We start from the raw sequence: 16,006 nt of genomic DNA on the forward strand, positions 1-16,006 counted from the left end.
CACCTACGAGTCCCGTTTCTCTTAGCTGAAACATCGCTCTGCAAAGCTTGTGCTCGTGCCAATAACACTTCAGCACTTGGATGAGATGAAATCTAACAAAACTCAAGCTTATCCTCCCTAATGCTCGTGAGAAGGAGAAGGATGTGTGATAGAAACATGGAAGGCGTGGTACCCCTTATGTTTCTCACCCCACAGAGAGCTTTCCTACAGAACAGAGTGAAAAACAAGACACACTCATCTCTTTGCTGTTATCTAGCTCAAATATATCTGAGAAGCAGCCAGTCCTCCACTAGAGAGTGTTAGAGTAAACCTTCCCCAAAGGAGGGAAGATCCATCACCTCCAGCTCACGGTGGGAGCCAGGAAGGAGGAACCACCACCCTCAAGCCAGAATTCATCCTGTCTCCTCAGAACTGGAACCTGCAAGCAGTGGGGAAAGCCCAAGCCCCTCCTCAAGCGAGGGCTACGGCAGCACTCACCGAACACCTGCACGTTGTAGAAGATGAATGCGGCTCCGGCCTCGCCGACCCCATTGTCTGCCGTGCAGCTGTAGGTCCCCGAGTCCTCCTCGCTGGTGGGGTCGATGAGGAGGTTGCTGAGCAGGAAGCGCGTCTTGTTGAACGCTGAGACGCTGGAGCCGTCCTTGGCCCAGGTGACCCGTGGCGGGGGGATCCCGCTGGCCACGCACTCCAGGATGAGGCTTTGGCCTTTGGTGACGATGATGGTCTGAGCCTCGGGGGGGTAGATGATCCGAGCTGCCTCCGCCGTGGAGCCTGGTGACGAGAGGAGGAAGGAGGTAGGTGGGAGGAAGGCGGCAGTGCATGACAAAATCATTCTTTAAGGGATGCGTGCATGCAGCAAGTAGTTCTTGCTGAAGGACTGAGGACCTTTCCTCTTGTGACACCAAAAATAAATCCCGAGGAAGGCACAGCGATCCCAGGAACATACTTTGTTCGTACTTTGTATGTGCACCCAGGGCCAGAATGGCTCAGACATGCAAAGAAAGGAGAGCGGCTTACGTCTCACGCGGAGCCTCTCGCTGGACACGGAGGTTTTCACCTCCTGCGTCACGGGGTTGTAGGCAGCACATTTGTAGGTCCCCTCATCCTCCTGGCTGGCGTTGACAATCTGCAGGTTCCCGGATGGCATGATAAGGTAATTGTCTGCAGGGAGAGAAGAGGAGACGGTCATAAGGTGTGTGTCCTGGAAGAAACACTGTGCCCTGTAGAAAAGGTGGGCAAGTGGGAAGGGAAAAAAACAGCAGGAGAATGCTGAAATGTCCCCTTTTCATTCAAACATCAGGAGGAGCAGTGATGCAATTGTGGAAGGAAGAGCGCCTCGGGTGAAGCCAGCTCACCACAAGTGCCTGTAGCAGATGGAGTGAAGCTGTTGAATTGAGACTCGAGTTTTTTAAAATTCCCCATGTCCAGAAACATCTTTATCCAGGGGCTGAGCTAGAGGAACACTGCACGGACGTACAGGGATGCCCAATGAAGAGCACCATGGCGCATCGCCTAATTCTGCTTCCTTCCCCCTTCCACAAGCTGGTGTTACACCCTAAAAGAGCCTGTCCTCAAACTGGCCAAAAAGGGACAAGAGGGAGGCAGACAGTGCTGCTGCTGGCAGGGAAAGGTAAAATTGAGGCTGTGGGGGGACACGGGGGGACAGACCCCTTGGTGCTCACCTCGGGAGGCCTCCAGCCACTCGTGCTTCACGCTGTAGCGCACCTGGGCCTTGGGGTGGCTCTCGGGCAGGTCGCAGGCGATGACGGCCGTGTTGCCCTCGTCCACCTCAATCACGTGCTGGCCGTCAAACTTGAAGTCCTTGAGATCTGCACGGGGAACAAAGCAAGGACAGGGCTGCTTGCCTGGTGCTGGCAGAGGACAGGAGCTGTTCCCAGCAAGCAGCTCTTGCAGCCAGAGCTGCCCTGTGCTCATCCAGAGCTCCAGCAGCCGGCCTCTCTGCTCAGGGCACCCTTTGTACAAAAGAATTATGGAAACAGGGAGCCAGAAAGTGCAAATAGGGGGCACCTGCCCCTGCCAAGGCAGGCAGCAGCTGCTACACCAGGACGAGGACACCCGCCCTGCGCTCGGCCGTCCCCTCTGAACCCATCCAAGTGCCCGTGGGCAGTTTGGAGAGCTGGGGGGCACGACGGCTCGTGGAGGGCGGGCTCCACGCAGCCTTCCCTTGGCAGCTGAGCCGGCAAAAAAATGTGTTTTTGTTCTCTGGGAAACATAGCAGCGCTCCAAGAGCAAGAGACAAGGCTGGCTCCGAGCTTCTCCCACCCACAGTCATGGAAAAGTGACATGAAATTTCTCAAGCAGACTTTCTGATTAAAGCAAGATCCTTGATGGGGTTTAAATAAAAACCAGCCCTCTTGGCAGGGCGGCGAGAAAGCCTCCCCGAAGGCGGCGCGGAGGGGCTGCCGGGCGGCTGCTGGGGGAGCGAGTGTTCCCGTGCCCGGGTCCGAGGGGAGGGGAGGAGGCCGAGCAGGGGAGGGGAGGTTTTGCAATGTCATAAAAATGATTTGCAGCGAACATGCTTTCATACTCCTGGAATTTCTTGGCACCGTTCAATTAAAAAAAAAATAATAATAATAATAAAATAATAATACCAAAAAGAAGGAATAAGGGCGAGCTGCAGCAATGCCATTAATCCTTTAAGACAGGCCGAGGAGGGGAGCCATGTTTCCACTGGGTATTAAAGCCAGATGAAGGTTAACTCTTCACTTGTGAAAAGCTGGCGGCGCCCCGCACTCCTCCAGCAACGAAAGTTCCCGCTGGGGAGGGGCAGGGTGCTGGGCATTTTCCCCTCTTCACTTTTTTTTTTTTTTTTTTTAATCCTCGATCAAGGAATAAAAAAGAACGAGAGCCGCAGAAATGGAAGGAGGTGGAGAAGGGGCGAGAACCCAGCGTCCGCCTGCCCGCATCGCACATGCTTCTCCCATCGCCAAAATATAAACGAGCATCGGGGAAATTAATGTGCGCCTTGGTGGTCTGCGTTCATCACGGCCAAACGAAGCTTTCGGAGCCAAGGCATCGGCCCCAGCACCGCTGGCAGGGAGCTGCACATGCACACGGCCTCTGTGCAGCCCCACGGCCCCGCCGCACCCCGGTGGCTGGGAGAAACTTGCTCCTGGCTGCAAAGGGGCTAGCGGGGCTTACGATTATTCTGATTTTGGTGTCTGTGAGCATGAAGGAGCGTGAGCAGAGGGCCCTTGCTCACGTCCATCTGCCCACTCGGAGGCGCGAGGAGGGTCAGCCCCGCAAGCTGCCTGCGCCGCTGTCAGCGGGGAGCGAAACCAGCTGCGGCCCGCGGCCGGGGGCCAAGCAGCGAGACGGAGCGGATTAAATGAATGGGAGGCCATAAATAACTCGGGACAAGGAGCCTGAGGAAATAAAAAGCAGGCCCTCGAGGTGAAAGTCCTCTCCACGGCCCTTGCGGGCACACCCGGGCTGCCCTACAGCCTCTGGCTCGCTCACGAGCCCCAGGTGCATCCCTGAGCCCCGCTCCCCCTGGCCTCCGCAGGCAGCACCTCTGTTTTCCTTCTCTCCCCTCTTCACGCCACCTCTGCCCCAGGGCCCCGAGGCCGTCGCCAGTGAGGCCGAGGGGGCCCTGAGGGACTGGGCATGCAGCACCTGGGGCACTCGAGGGGGTTTCCTCCAAGGGAGGAGGTGAGAAAGAGCCCCAAAGTTGGCCAGATATTACCTACGCCCCTCGAAACCTAGCAGGACGCTTTTTCCAACGAGCCCTGATCCGCTTCCAAAATCAACTGAAATCATAAGCTGGAAAACACTCCTTTCTGCCTCCTGCTTTTTTTCGTTCACCTTCCAGTTTCTCTCCTCCACCTCCAAAAGCAATTTTAGGCTGGGGCCAAGACTTTCAGAGGGTTTTCTCCCAAGACTTTTTGAAGCCGGTGCGCTGGGAGAAGCCCAAGGTGCCAATGGCAATGCCAGCCCCTCCTACACCTTCAGCCCTATTTCTTTCCAGGGCTGCCCCTTCCCTCTCTTCACTCACAGCTTTCCAAGCCTTCCCCATCCGAGGCAGCCACACAACCTCGGGGACCTTCTGGTGCTGTAGGACCTGTCTCCTGCCCACCGCTGATGCCAGACCCAGGAAGACCCTCAAACTGCCGTGCTCTGCTCTCCTAAATGCAAACCATGTCCTTGGTAACCCCATCCACCTCTCCCCTTCTCTCCTCCCCTCTATCAGGCCACCAGCGCACACAGCCCCCTTTCTGCTCTGGAATGCCTTCTCCGAAACTTAATCTCAGCGCGGAGCTCGGGCCAAATCCCCCGACGGGTTCGGCCCCGTGACAGCCCCCTCCCGCCCCGCTTCGGAGCGCAGCAACTCCCCCTCACCTCCTCCTCCTCCTCCCACCCAGCCTGGCCTAAACATTTCACTTCTGATTAATGTATCAGTGACAAGCCAATCGCTCTTGGCTTTAAAGCCAAACCAGCCCCCACTCCGCACAAACATCTTCACTTCGGTGCTTTCTTAAGGCTTAGCCCCACGCTCCCCCTTGCTGTGAAGGCAAAGTGTCCTGAGAAGTCCAAGGAGCCCTCCTTTTCTGCCAGAGCGAGCGAGGGAGCTTATGAAAACCTCTCAGGATGGGTGAGCAGAGGCCTGGGCAGTGCAGGGGATGGCAGAAGCTACTCACTAGCTAGCGTGACCACTGCAGGGACGCTGGCGATGACTCCCTCGGGCACACGAGCGATGCACTGGTACCGCCCCACGGTGTGGTTGTTGAGGGCTGCCACGACGAGTTTCCCTCGCTCGACCTGGACACCCAGCGCCTCGTCCGACCCGGCCAGCTCCTTCCCGTTCAGTCTCCAGGTGAGGTTCACGCCGGGGGGGTCCACCACACACCCCAGGCTGACCGGGCCCCCGAATTTTTGGACAATGGAGGCGGGCTGCACGGTGACCTGCAGAGATTCACCTGCACGGAGAGAAAGAAACAGCAGGAGGAAAGCCCCATGAGTCTTGGTAAAAGGAAAAACCTGCAGTGCTGCTGCATTTTGCATTCCCCATCGCTTCTACACATGCCTCACCCTCCCCTCAGCTCCCCATCCTCCCCCACTAGGACTTGGAGACACACAGCAGCCTCATTTCTCCTTGGCAGGGATGTCCAGCCCCACCTGTCACCCTTTCTCCCTTTGAGGAGCACCTGAAGCCAGAAAGAAGTGGGATCCCAGCAGCTCAGCTCGCCTTGAGACAAACCATAAATAAAACAGAATATAAAAGAGCAAAACACTCACTCAGTTGGGCAAAGCAGCTAGCAGCTGCGAGGAGGAGGCAAGGGACAGGGGACATGGGTCTCTTCTTTCCACGTGTCATTGCCATCCCATGCGGTGTCTCCTGGGGCAGAGGCGCCCAGGGAAGGGTCCCATAAGATGCTTCAAGGGATGTGGTGGAGGTGCGGCAGCGGCTTCCTGTGGGTGACAAAAAAAGATGGCAAAGTTTAGATTAACTACTCAGCCTGAAACACACAGCCCGTTTTGAGTTGACTATCTGTCTGGACAAACCACCAGGTTCACGTTTGAAAGCATCAACAATATTCCAAAAACGCGAAGCCCAAGGCCACCCATCACAAGGAACCAACAGTAACACTAACAAAGCTGGCAAGGGGGACCAAAGATCTACACGGCTCAAGCAAGGACCAGTTTGACCACCTCCTTTCCATACCCATCTCGGTCAAAAAGAGCCCAAGATAACAAGCTCTGCCGAGAGGCAGGGCAAATTAGTTCACGCTTGCTGTGTCCCTAGGAGCTGCTGTAGACCCTGCAGGCTCCCAGAAAGGGCAGCTGAAGCCACGCTGCTGCAGCCCACAGCTCCTTGACATGTGGAAATCCTCTGTGGGTAACCACCAGCGCCAAAGCGATAACACGGAAACCTCCCTCCCACGTGCCTCAGCCTTCCCAGCACCGCTCTCCTCCCCCGAGGAGGGAAGAGCCTCAAGGATTTGGCTTTGAGGCATTTTGCCCGCTAACCAGCGCAGACTGTGGCTGGAGATCCTCCAGCTATCGGCGTGGAGAACATCTGAGTCACTCCAGTTCATTTCTCCACCAAAGGCAGCTACCAAAGCATCCTCCCTTGTGCCTCAGCCACCACTGACCACGGCAGTAGAAGTGCCCAAGGTCCCCTAGCAGAGCAGTACCTCCATTGACACCACCGATGTGCCACTTTAACCTAAAAAAGACTTTGCATTGGGTTAGGCTTCAAATTTGGGTTTCTACCTCACACCAGGAGGCACACCGGGGACGGCCAGTCTTCCACCAAAGCAGAAGAATCATTTTGGGGTAGGACTCGAGCCTTGCTCCTCGGTGCTGGAAGAAGCCCACGGAGCAAAGCTGACTCACTCGCCCTCTCTGGATGGGTTTGGCAGCAGGATGGGAAAATGTTGGACGGAAAAGGGTTGGACTCCTCCGAGCCCATGCAGGAGGAGGGGGGCGGCGAAGAGGTTCCCAACCAGACCTCCCTGCAGCAACGCCTCTGGCCAGCAGGGCAGAGCCAAGGGCGCAGACACGCGATGGACCCTTCACGAGCAAAGACCACCCAGGCACATGGAGGCAAGGACCCAACTGGCCGTCCCCAGGTCTGTGGAGAGAAGAAGAGCAATAGGTGGGGGGTGGTGAGGCCAAAATTTGGCGGATGGACCAGCACCAAGCGGAGAGCAAGGAGAGGTGTGCTGCAACAAGTGTACAGTGCCTCCCCAAACCTCCAGGCAGAATATGAGCTCCAAATGGGGACATGTGGCCATTTCTTTCACAGCTGAGCGAAGGACAAAAAGTAAATGGCCGGCATAAAAAATAATGAGGAAAATGAATGAAAACATCAACTCCAAAAAGGACTATTAGGATCTGGGGCCAGATTTCGAAATTCTCAGCTTCCACAATTGAAGCCAGATTTTCAAAAGCATTCAGTGCTTGACATGCTGAGCTCTCCTGAATAGGCAACCAACTTATTTCGACGCCTAAATGGGAGCTGACCCCTTTTGAAAGCGCTGCCCTTAAGCAGCCTGCAGTGGTGCAGAGCGAGGAACTTTATTAATCGGGCGGCTTTCGATCCGCCCGGCGGCCCCGGGTGCAACATCCCCGGCTGCTGGCACTTCTGTGGCCACCAGCCTCTGCTGGAGGAAAAGAAGGAGTTAAAGGGATGGGAAGAGCTCCAAAAAGGGGCTGGTGTTGGGGGGGAGTTATTTACTTATTTATTTTTAATTCTTTCCTGTCAGGTTGAAATAACAATTTCCTGTCAGGGGAGCGAAGGCTCGAAGCTCCCCTCAGCCAGCCCACTAAATCAAAGGAGGGGCCATTAGGAGAACCGAATTAACGAGGGCTTCGTCGGATGGGGGGGACGGCAGGGGGGTGTAAAACCTGTCGGCTCCGCTTCCCGCCCCACCCCAAAGCCCCCTGCCCCACGCCGAAGCCCTCCTCAATGAGGGAGAGGAGCGGGACGGGGACGGCGAGGGGAGGCCGTGAGAGGGAAGGGAGGCGAAGGCTGGAAGGGGAAAAGGGGCCCGAATTAAAGGCGTTGGGTGAGAGGTGTTGGGTGATTAGAAGCTGAAGGTTTTACTGAGGAAACGCTGCCCACAGCCCCGAGCCCCCTCCTGCTTAACGAGGGCCGGCCGGGCAGCCCTCGTTACAGCCACGCCGCCTGTGATTTACAAGGGGCCCAAATAGAAACCAGCCCCTGTCCTGTCCCCAGCAGCGTGGGCAGACAGGGAAAAGGACAAAACCTGAGGGTGGGGGGACGGGGACACAGCCAGCCTGCAGGTGGGGACAGATGGGGTGAAGGGGAAGGGGCTGAGGCCAGGTACCAGCAGGTTGGGCAGGGGCACCCCCAGATCTCTGCTTTGGGATTCAAGCTCCTCACAAGAAGCATTTTTTGCATCATGCCAATGTTGCCTGTAATCTTTAGTTTCTAATACAAGAGAGGGCTGGGTGGTTTGTGGTTATCAGAGCTTAAGGCACTGATAAGGAAGATGAAGAAGGAAGAGCCGCAGCACCCATCCCCTTCACAGCTGAGGTAATGTGAGGGCCTGCTGAGAAGCCCACCTGGTGTAAGGCCCTGTCATGAAGCAATGGCAGGGCTGGAAACCAAAAGCTTTCCACCTGGGATGTCCACCCCATAAGGCAAATGGTTCCTGGACCCCAAATCGCTGCTGTCCCCTCTGAGAAAAGCCACCACACAAGGTGAGACACCCGCGCGGGTCAGCAGTTCTGTGGGATAACTTTGTGCTCACAGCTAGGGGAAGGAAAACACCCAGAGCCAAAGCTGGCACGGCACCACCACCCTGCAAACCAGCGAGCTGGCCTGCTAACTGCAGACCACACCTGGGCGCCAGCTGGCCCTAAAAAAAAAAAATCACCACAGATTTCCCCCAGGCCAGTCCCGAGCAATTCGGTGGCGATAGACACCTGCCTGAAGGACACAAAACAAACTGGCAAGTAAAACAGCTCCTACTTGTTGAGCAGAGCTGCTCACGTCCACCAAACGCAACACGCTGTGATCGATCTGGGACTTTCTCCTTAAATCTCCTCAGGACGAAGCCCCACGGGCAGCCCCTTCCCACACCAGCCCCCGGTGGCATCGCAGGGCCTGGAAGCAGCAGCAGGGCGCGAAGAGCCCCAAAACCACCTCAGGCCCTTGAAAAGACGAAACTACCACAGCAAGGCAGCCAAGCCAAGCCAAGGCACCCCCCCCACCATGCCCTCGGCACTTAATTTCCCTCGTCCCCCCCCCTCCCAAGGCTCCGTCCTGAGTAAATTCAATCTGACAACCCTGCTAATTGGATAAACGCTGCTCCCCGCGCTCCTTGAAGGCCGCCCGCTTTTCTCTGCTGGTTTTCCGAGGGCGATTGTGGCTGTTCTTTAACACGAATTCCATCTGCTTTATTTCTCCTCTGCCCATTCACGGCCCCTCCTGCATATGTATGAGGGGCTGCACCCCCCCCCCCTCCTCCCCACCCCCGACCCCCTCCCACCCCTATTCCCTGCCCTCTCCCATTGCCCGGGACAATAACCCCCCAAATGCCCCCTTCTCCCACCCCGGCCCCCTTTTTTTTTTCCCCTTTAGATAAACACAGGCAGTGTCAAGTGTGAGGAGGAGGAGGGGGGGGGGAGGAATGGGGTTCAACTGCCAGTCAAGCCCCGGGCCCTCAATGAAGCCCGGAGGCCCATCCTAATCTGCTGCATGCTTGCCATATGGGAGCTGTGTTGCCCTGGGAAACACTAACAGGCAGAACGGAGCTTAATAGAGTCCATATTCATTGTAATGCAGTGAAATGGCTCGAGGGACTATTGCCCCTTGGGTCTGTTTTCATTCTTCTGCTCCCCCTCTTTCTTTTTTCCTCCCCCCCCCTCCTTCTCCCTTTTCCTCCCTCCCCTCCCCACCCCACACCCCCCTTTTTCCCTTTCTTCCTTTCAAAAGCCCCCCCCCAGTCCCTGGAGAGCTCTAATCTGGAGAGGCTGGGGGCTCCCAGAAGGGATGGCCGGGGATGGGGACAGGGGGGTGAGGATGGGGGCTGCCCGGCTGGGCTCTCCCAACGCCCCGGAGCCCCCCAGAGACCCCCGTCCTGGCCGGCGCTTCGAAGCGCGGCACAAGAAAAAAAAAAAACAAAAAACAAGAAGGGCGCAGATGGAGCGTGCTGAGCGGGCTCTTCAGAGACAAAGTGCACCCAGGAAACAGATGTTGTTGCTGCAACAAGCCCAGCAGCTCGCTGGCTCCTTCTCCAACCCGCTACGGTGCGCCCAGAGCGCTCGCTGGGGCTGCCACGGGGTGCGCCTCCAGCTAAAAGCCTTAGCCCCACTTTGGGGTTGAGGCTTGGTCCTGTTTTGGGTCCAACCTGAGGAGCTATCGTGGTGTTAATTCAGCTCCTGGAGCAGCAGGGAAGGCCGGCTGATGTGGGGCTGTGCAGCAGGACAGCATTGCAGCTCTGTGGCTGAGGATGGAGCAGGAACGGGGTCACCCGCTGCCCCAGGTGTGCTGTGAAAACCACCACTCGTCCTGCCAGCCTGGGAATGTACTGCACTGCATGCTTGTTGGTCAACCCCAGCATCCCAGCCTTGTGCAAATGACACTCATTTTATCATTCACGTCGCAATTCAAGCCAGAGCCCACTGTCAATGCAGGCACAGCTGCAGACAGATGCTGCACAAAGCAGAGCAAAAACCACCCCACGCCCTAGAGACTTCAAACCACAGGCTAGGAGCGCTACTCGCCTTAGGATGTTTGATGCAAGGGGTAACAAAAAACTTATCCATCCACATCTTTTCCTACTTGGAGAGGCAGGGCGAAGCATGAAGCACTTGCCTCTGCTTTGGCGTGCCCTAAGAGGCCGGCCAGCATTACACAGCTCTGCAGAGCTGCTGGTATCACCCCACAGACCTCCTAACACATCAGGAGGGCTTCAGGGCTGCAAAGCACCCCCACGAGCCATTTCCACCAAGCCCTAGCCACTCAGTACCAACCTCAAGGTGGGAAGGATGCACAACCTGCCTGCCACGGAGCCCAAATTTCCCCCAGACATGAGTGGGACATCAGGTCGCTGTCGTCCCCCCCCCTCCGCCAACAGCCACGGGGAGCAGAGCGCCGGGAGGGCCGGGCAGCTCCCGCCGGGAGCCGTCATCGCGCCGCCACAGATGTGCCTGTGGCTAGTTTACACGAGTCAAGGCACCACCGCTTTTGTTTTTCCTTTCTCATCCTCTCCAAACAAAAAAACAAGACTCGAAGTCTTGAGGTTGAGGCTTTAATTGCCTCTTGGGTTAGGGAGAGGTCAGCGAGGAGACAGGCCCGGCGAGAAGCAGGGAAAATAACGCGGGGGGAGAGCCCTGTGAGACACCAAAGGAAAGCGGGGAACAGAGGTGGCAGAAAGCTCGAATCAGGACAATTAAACAGCGACAAGGAAGTCAAGGGCTCACCTACGCTTCGCTTAATTGTGGGATCTTCATCACAGAGAGCAAACCACTCTTGCTGAGAGCAGCCCTCTTCTTTACATGCTTAAGCACGAACCTACCTCCAAGCTCCTTTTTTTTTTTTTTTTAAATAAAAATTCTTTGTCTACGAACAATAGAAAAATCTTCACCGTGTCAAATTAGGAACAATAACAGAGTGAAAAAGCAAACAAACAAACAACCCACCCCAAACCAGAAAAGCCCATAGAAAGTGCCAGCGACAAACTGTTAAGCTTTCCTTGGGGGGCAGTGGCAATGGGGAAAGTTTCCTGATGGGGCAGAGAGAAGCCTTGGCTACTTTCCTAGCTTTTGAGCCTTTGTCCTGGGTGTATTTGGCAGTGAGGGCACCTACAACAGTTGCAGCATTAACAGTCAAAAAAAAAACCAACCAAGCCTATATGAAATACACGTCAGAAATACCTGCTAAAACAGCGCACTGAGATGATCATAGCAGAGGACTTGATCCTGCTGCCTCCAAACTCGGCGTGATCTTTGCCACGACTTCAATGGGAGCAGGCCCAGAAATTGCATTAACAAGTGCAAGGCTAGTTTAACACAGTTGACATCAAAATCCAGAAGAGCATACAAAAGAGACAGGACAAAGTGCTCGCCAGTAACGTCAATACAAAGTTTAATCCCCAGATGGCTGGCTTTAGAGGCATCCCCATCACCACCATAAAGAAAAACTGCCTTCTCGTTTGCACTCCTTTCAGCAACGACTTGTTGCTGGGATGCAAAAGAGCACAAGTCCATTTTTCCTGGCCTTTGAAGATCGTATTTAAGAGGGGTTTTACCTTTTTTTTTTTTTTTTTTTTTTAGAGGTTGGGAATGAATGGGAGTTTTTCCTCTCCATTGCTGTCACTCAAATGCTTCTCACCAGCAATAATCATTTTGATTATGGGAGCAGGTCAAAAGCCTCTAGGACTCTCTGCTGGGACTGATTTCCCCAGGAAAACATGTCACTGCTCCAAAAAACACAAGAGGAAGCTTGAGGGCAGCAAAATAAAGGGACATTGATGAGCACCCACAGAAAACCCCCCGGCTGGTGCCCAGCACCTAGGTGGGGCACGGGCTCAGCACCCAGCTGTCACACTGCCCTGCATCCCGATGCTTTTTTTTTTGTTGTTTAAGGTAATTTCTGTGCACCCTTCTGCCCCATTTATCATCCCAGTAATGAACACTTCTCCAAACGCTGCCGTGCTCGATGCGGACCCACCACCAGCGCTTGCTGGGCAGCAGCACCCACGTGCCAGCCACCAGCGCTGTGGCATGGTGCCGGTCCCTCGCCAGCTCCCTGCTCTCCATCCTCATCCTTTCACGCTCGTGTCCGTGCCGAGAGGGCCGGCACGTCCCCGGAGCCGGAGGCACCTCCCCGGCCCCTTCACACAATGAGCACCAGCAGCAATTCCAGCTGCAAAGTTTGCTTTCCTTGACACACAGTTTACTTTCTCCATTCCCCCGCATCCCGCCCCTGCCACTTACCCCTCACTCCAAAAAGGCGCTCTCAAACAGGCTTAAGCTTTAAACAAATAAGGGTTTGGAAAGCAGCAGCCTGCTCCTGTTTCCCTCCCCACCGCCCCTGCTCTCTCCCCCCCCCGCCTCCACCTCGGAGCAAGGGCGCAAGCGGCGCTGGCAAGCGCCGCGCAGGCACAGAAAACAAACACGTGGAGCCGAGCCAGCTGTGAAGTTGGATTTGGCGCACGCTGCTCTGCTCGCAGGAGGAATAAAAGCACATGGGAGAAGGGGGAAGAGGAGGAAAGGGCAGAGTGAAAAGAGCTGGGGGTGCCCCAGCACCAAGGGAAGAGTGCGACGCATTAAAAACCCGGGCATGTACGTGAGGGTGCCGCTCTCGTGCTCTGCGTGGATGCAGCTCTTTTACATTTTCTGAGCTATTCGGCACCGTGCTCATCCCCCCCTTCCCTAGCATGTTTTTGCACACGCTTGCCTCCCTGCCATGTATATTTTTGATGCAGCACAAGAAAAACAAATACGCTTTTACCCCCTGGGGCTTGCTCAGCCCGAGGGTTTCCTATCCCTGCTGCAGGGGGTCAGCCCCCGGTGCTGGGATCACTGACCCAACTTCCCCAAAGCCTCAGTGGAGATTACGTGCCTCGAGGGCACGCATTCACCCTAATCCTCATCTCGCCAGCCTTTTTTTTTTTTTTTTTTTTTTTTTCCTTCCCCCCACCCCCCAACTGTCCCTTTCTGAAAGGGCTGCAGACAAAATATTCCTCCTCTTACACCCCAGCTCCCAGGGGATGTCTGCTGGGGCATTATTTGGCTCTCACCGGTACGATCCAGCCGTGGGAACGGCATTTGCAGGCTACCTACGGCCTCATGTCAACGCCGGAGCCGCCCCAGCTTTCCTCCGTCTCTCTCTATCTCTGAGCGACACTAAACAGGAGCCCTTGCACATTGCCTGGTTTGGGGTAGAGTCCAGCGATTCGACGTGGTTTGCCTGTGGTTTCCACCCAAAGCTGTAAGCCAGCCCTGGTTATTTTGGCAGGCCCATGGCTTGGAGGTGGTAAGGAAACCAGCAGCGGCCCAGCCTGGCCACTCGGCCCCCTGCAGGCAGATTTCCAGGGGTCTCATTACCTCCCCTGAAGCACAGTGAGATCTTTCCCCTCCCCAGAACCACCGCGAGCGCCTGTCCCTCAGCATCACTCCAAACCACCGAGCTGACCACAAGACACGGTGCTTTGACATCCCCCCTCCTGCGAGCCACGTTAGGGACGTCTGGCCGCAGCCAGGGAACACAGCTTACCCTGGAGAAATCCCACGATTGCTTTTTTGTTCTCTGATTGGATTTTTGGGGTGCCAAAACGGCTGTGGATCACTGCAAATAAAGCCTTGCTTGAAACCGCGCAGCCCACTCCAATCGCTTTCTTTTGAGGGTTCACATTTTGGAAGACAAAGAGGGACAGCAACTCGGTCACAGAAGTTATGACTCCACATTTCACTTCATCTTTTGGACAAAACACAGCCCTACCTTGTGCCTCAGCTTCCCGGGCTGAGGAAACAGGAATGGCAAACCCCAGGCGGTGCAAGCAGTACGTGCGTCAGACAGCTTGGGATTCTCAGGTGCCAGACAGGTATGCGGTCTTATTATTTATCCTGCTTCCTGGTAGCCCCAGGATTTCTGGATTAGCAAAGTACAGATGTCAGCATCCTAGGGTTACAGCTTCATCAGCTGAACCAAGCAGGGAGGGGCAGGCTGATTACAACAAGGGGAAAGAAAAGAATTTGCACCACACACAAAATATTGCGGTTAAGGGAGACAACATCCAAGAGATTATTGACAACAGAGAACAGGATAATTCAGCGGGCCTCGTCAGACTAAACTTTCCGTAATCACAGACTCCGGGGAAAGTGTTTGTCAAGCAAACACTGCAGCGTTCAAACAACATTGAGCTACAAACATTCAAACAGCCGGCTGCCAAGAACTAAGCAAACAGGGAAGGAAGGAGAAGCAGCCGAGTCAACGTGCCACCATGTGCCAGCGCCCCGTGGTCGGCTGTCGCAGCCCACCCGAGCCCATCGTGGAGCCAGGGGGCTGAGCTACAAGAGGAAGACCACCACTACGGCAGCAGAACGAGAAGCAAGTCACGCCTTCAAAATACTGTCAGAGAGCCAGATAGGTGCGGGCAGAGCAGACTGAGGAGGCAAAGGAAATGTCTTTTAGTCGTGCAGTGGAGCACAGGAGGGAAACTTTGCTTCCCACTCACTCAAAAGCCTGCCCGTCGGTCAGTGCTCCCTATCCATGGTTCCACCCCATCCCGACAGGTGAAACCCAATATCACAGATACTCATTAGCTACAGATCAGGCCCCTCTTGGCAGCCTAGAAAGAAGCACGCAGGACACAAGGCATGTTTCAAGGCCAGCACTGGGCACGTTGCTCCTGGTGACCACTGCGCCCACAGCCTTGCTGCTGTAGCCACCCCGTGGCACATCTGGGACCATCTGAGCTACATGCAAGAGACCAAAAATTCACACGTTGCTGCCACAGCTGTTGGGGAGAGGAAGCTTATGGTCTCCAGACCAAAGTTACTGACACCTTCTTTGGAGATGAAGGTCGTGGCTATGTTCAAGAGGTTTGTGGGGGGATTAGGAAAGTTATTTTCTCCCTATCTGGATGAAAGGGGGTTATGAGAGATTGGAGGGCTAGAGAGACTGCTGGTCCCCATGAAGAAAGATATTTCAGGTTTAGCAGCCACAAACTCTCTGCCTGGGTGTATACTACGGGACGTTTATGCATTTCGTATCATGAGGGTGTTCATGCCATTGGTCCAGGTCTCCACACCATCAAACTGCCCAACACCACAGATTGAGCCCTAGGGTTTTTTAATCAGGAGGGGCATGACCTCCTCTGGAGACCTGACACAAGTGCTGCAAGAAAACATCTTAATGAAAAGATCCTGTGGCTTTAACTTTCCCTTCCCTGTATTCTTACCCTCAGCTACTGGGCAACATCCCTGGGGCAATTAAATCAGCAGCCCACGAACTGTGTGGTATTTGTGGCCCAAGGCAGTTGCCAGTACAGCAGAATGTACCTGTGTAGGCTTCGCACCCTGCCATGCCCTCCGATGCCCCCCTGGCAGGGCTCCTCTGGCCCCAGGCGCTGAAGGACAAGGTGTTTCCAAAGCGTCTTGCACGTCATGAGGCCCCCTGATGGGAACAGCTGAAGCAGAGTTCAGCAGCATCCCAAATCCCACCAGGTGCTTCTGGCAGGGCAGGAAACGGCACAGCGGTCCCGACTCCCCATGGGGAGAAAGCTGATTTTGTTCTCTGAACAGCAACCACACCATTTCTGGACCCTTGCTGATAAACAGACGCAGATTTCTCATCCACTCCGTTTTCCAGCAGCAAGAACCTGGGGCTGCCACCAGTCCTCAGTCACAACAGCAAACTTTGGCTTGGGACTGTTCAGGTCACCTGGGCTATACAGCAAAAAAGCGGCCAACATTTTAGGACTACAACTTTGGAGCTTCCCTGCGTGACAGAAGTGGAATGACGAAGGGTTAAAGCTGGTATAGCCTCAAAACCGCTCTTTGCTTT

The 16,006-nt window shown here is 55.2% G+C and overlaps 1 protein-coding gene across 7 annotated transcripts in view; it reads right to left on the reverse strand.

Annotated features, from left to right (window-relative positions):
- BOC (BOC cell adhesion associated, oncogene regulated) overlaps positions 1 to 16,006 on the reverse strand; it is a 41,091-nt gene that overhangs the window by 11,558 nt on the left and 13,527 nt on the right. For all 7 annotated transcript variants that reach the window (XM_072044360.1, XM_072044358.1, XM_072044346.1 and 4 more), the window contains 5 exons: positions 5,257 to 5,430; positions 4,659 to 4,937; positions 1,683 to 1,829; positions 1,018 to 1,161; positions 478 to 771 (listed from right to left, as the gene is read on the reverse strand). In XM_072044360.1, coding sequence (XP_071900461.1) covers positions 478 to 771; positions 1,018 to 1,161; positions 1,683 to 1,829; positions 4,659 to 4,937; positions 5,257 to 5,430 — 1,038 coding nt within the window. The remainder of the gene's footprint in view (positions 1 to 477; positions 772 to 1,017; positions 1,162 to 1,682; positions 1,830 to 4,658; positions 4,938 to 5,256; positions 5,431 to 16,006) is intronic.

The sequence above is a fragment of the Anas platyrhynchos genome, chromosome 1, assembly GCF_047663525.1.
Source record: "Anas platyrhynchos isolate ZD024472 breed Pekin duck chromosome 1, IASCAAS_PekinDuck_T2T, whole genome shotgun sequence".
NCBI classification, from domain to species: Eukaryota; Metazoa; Chordata; class Aves; order Anseriformes; family Anatidae; genus Anas; species Anas platyrhynchos.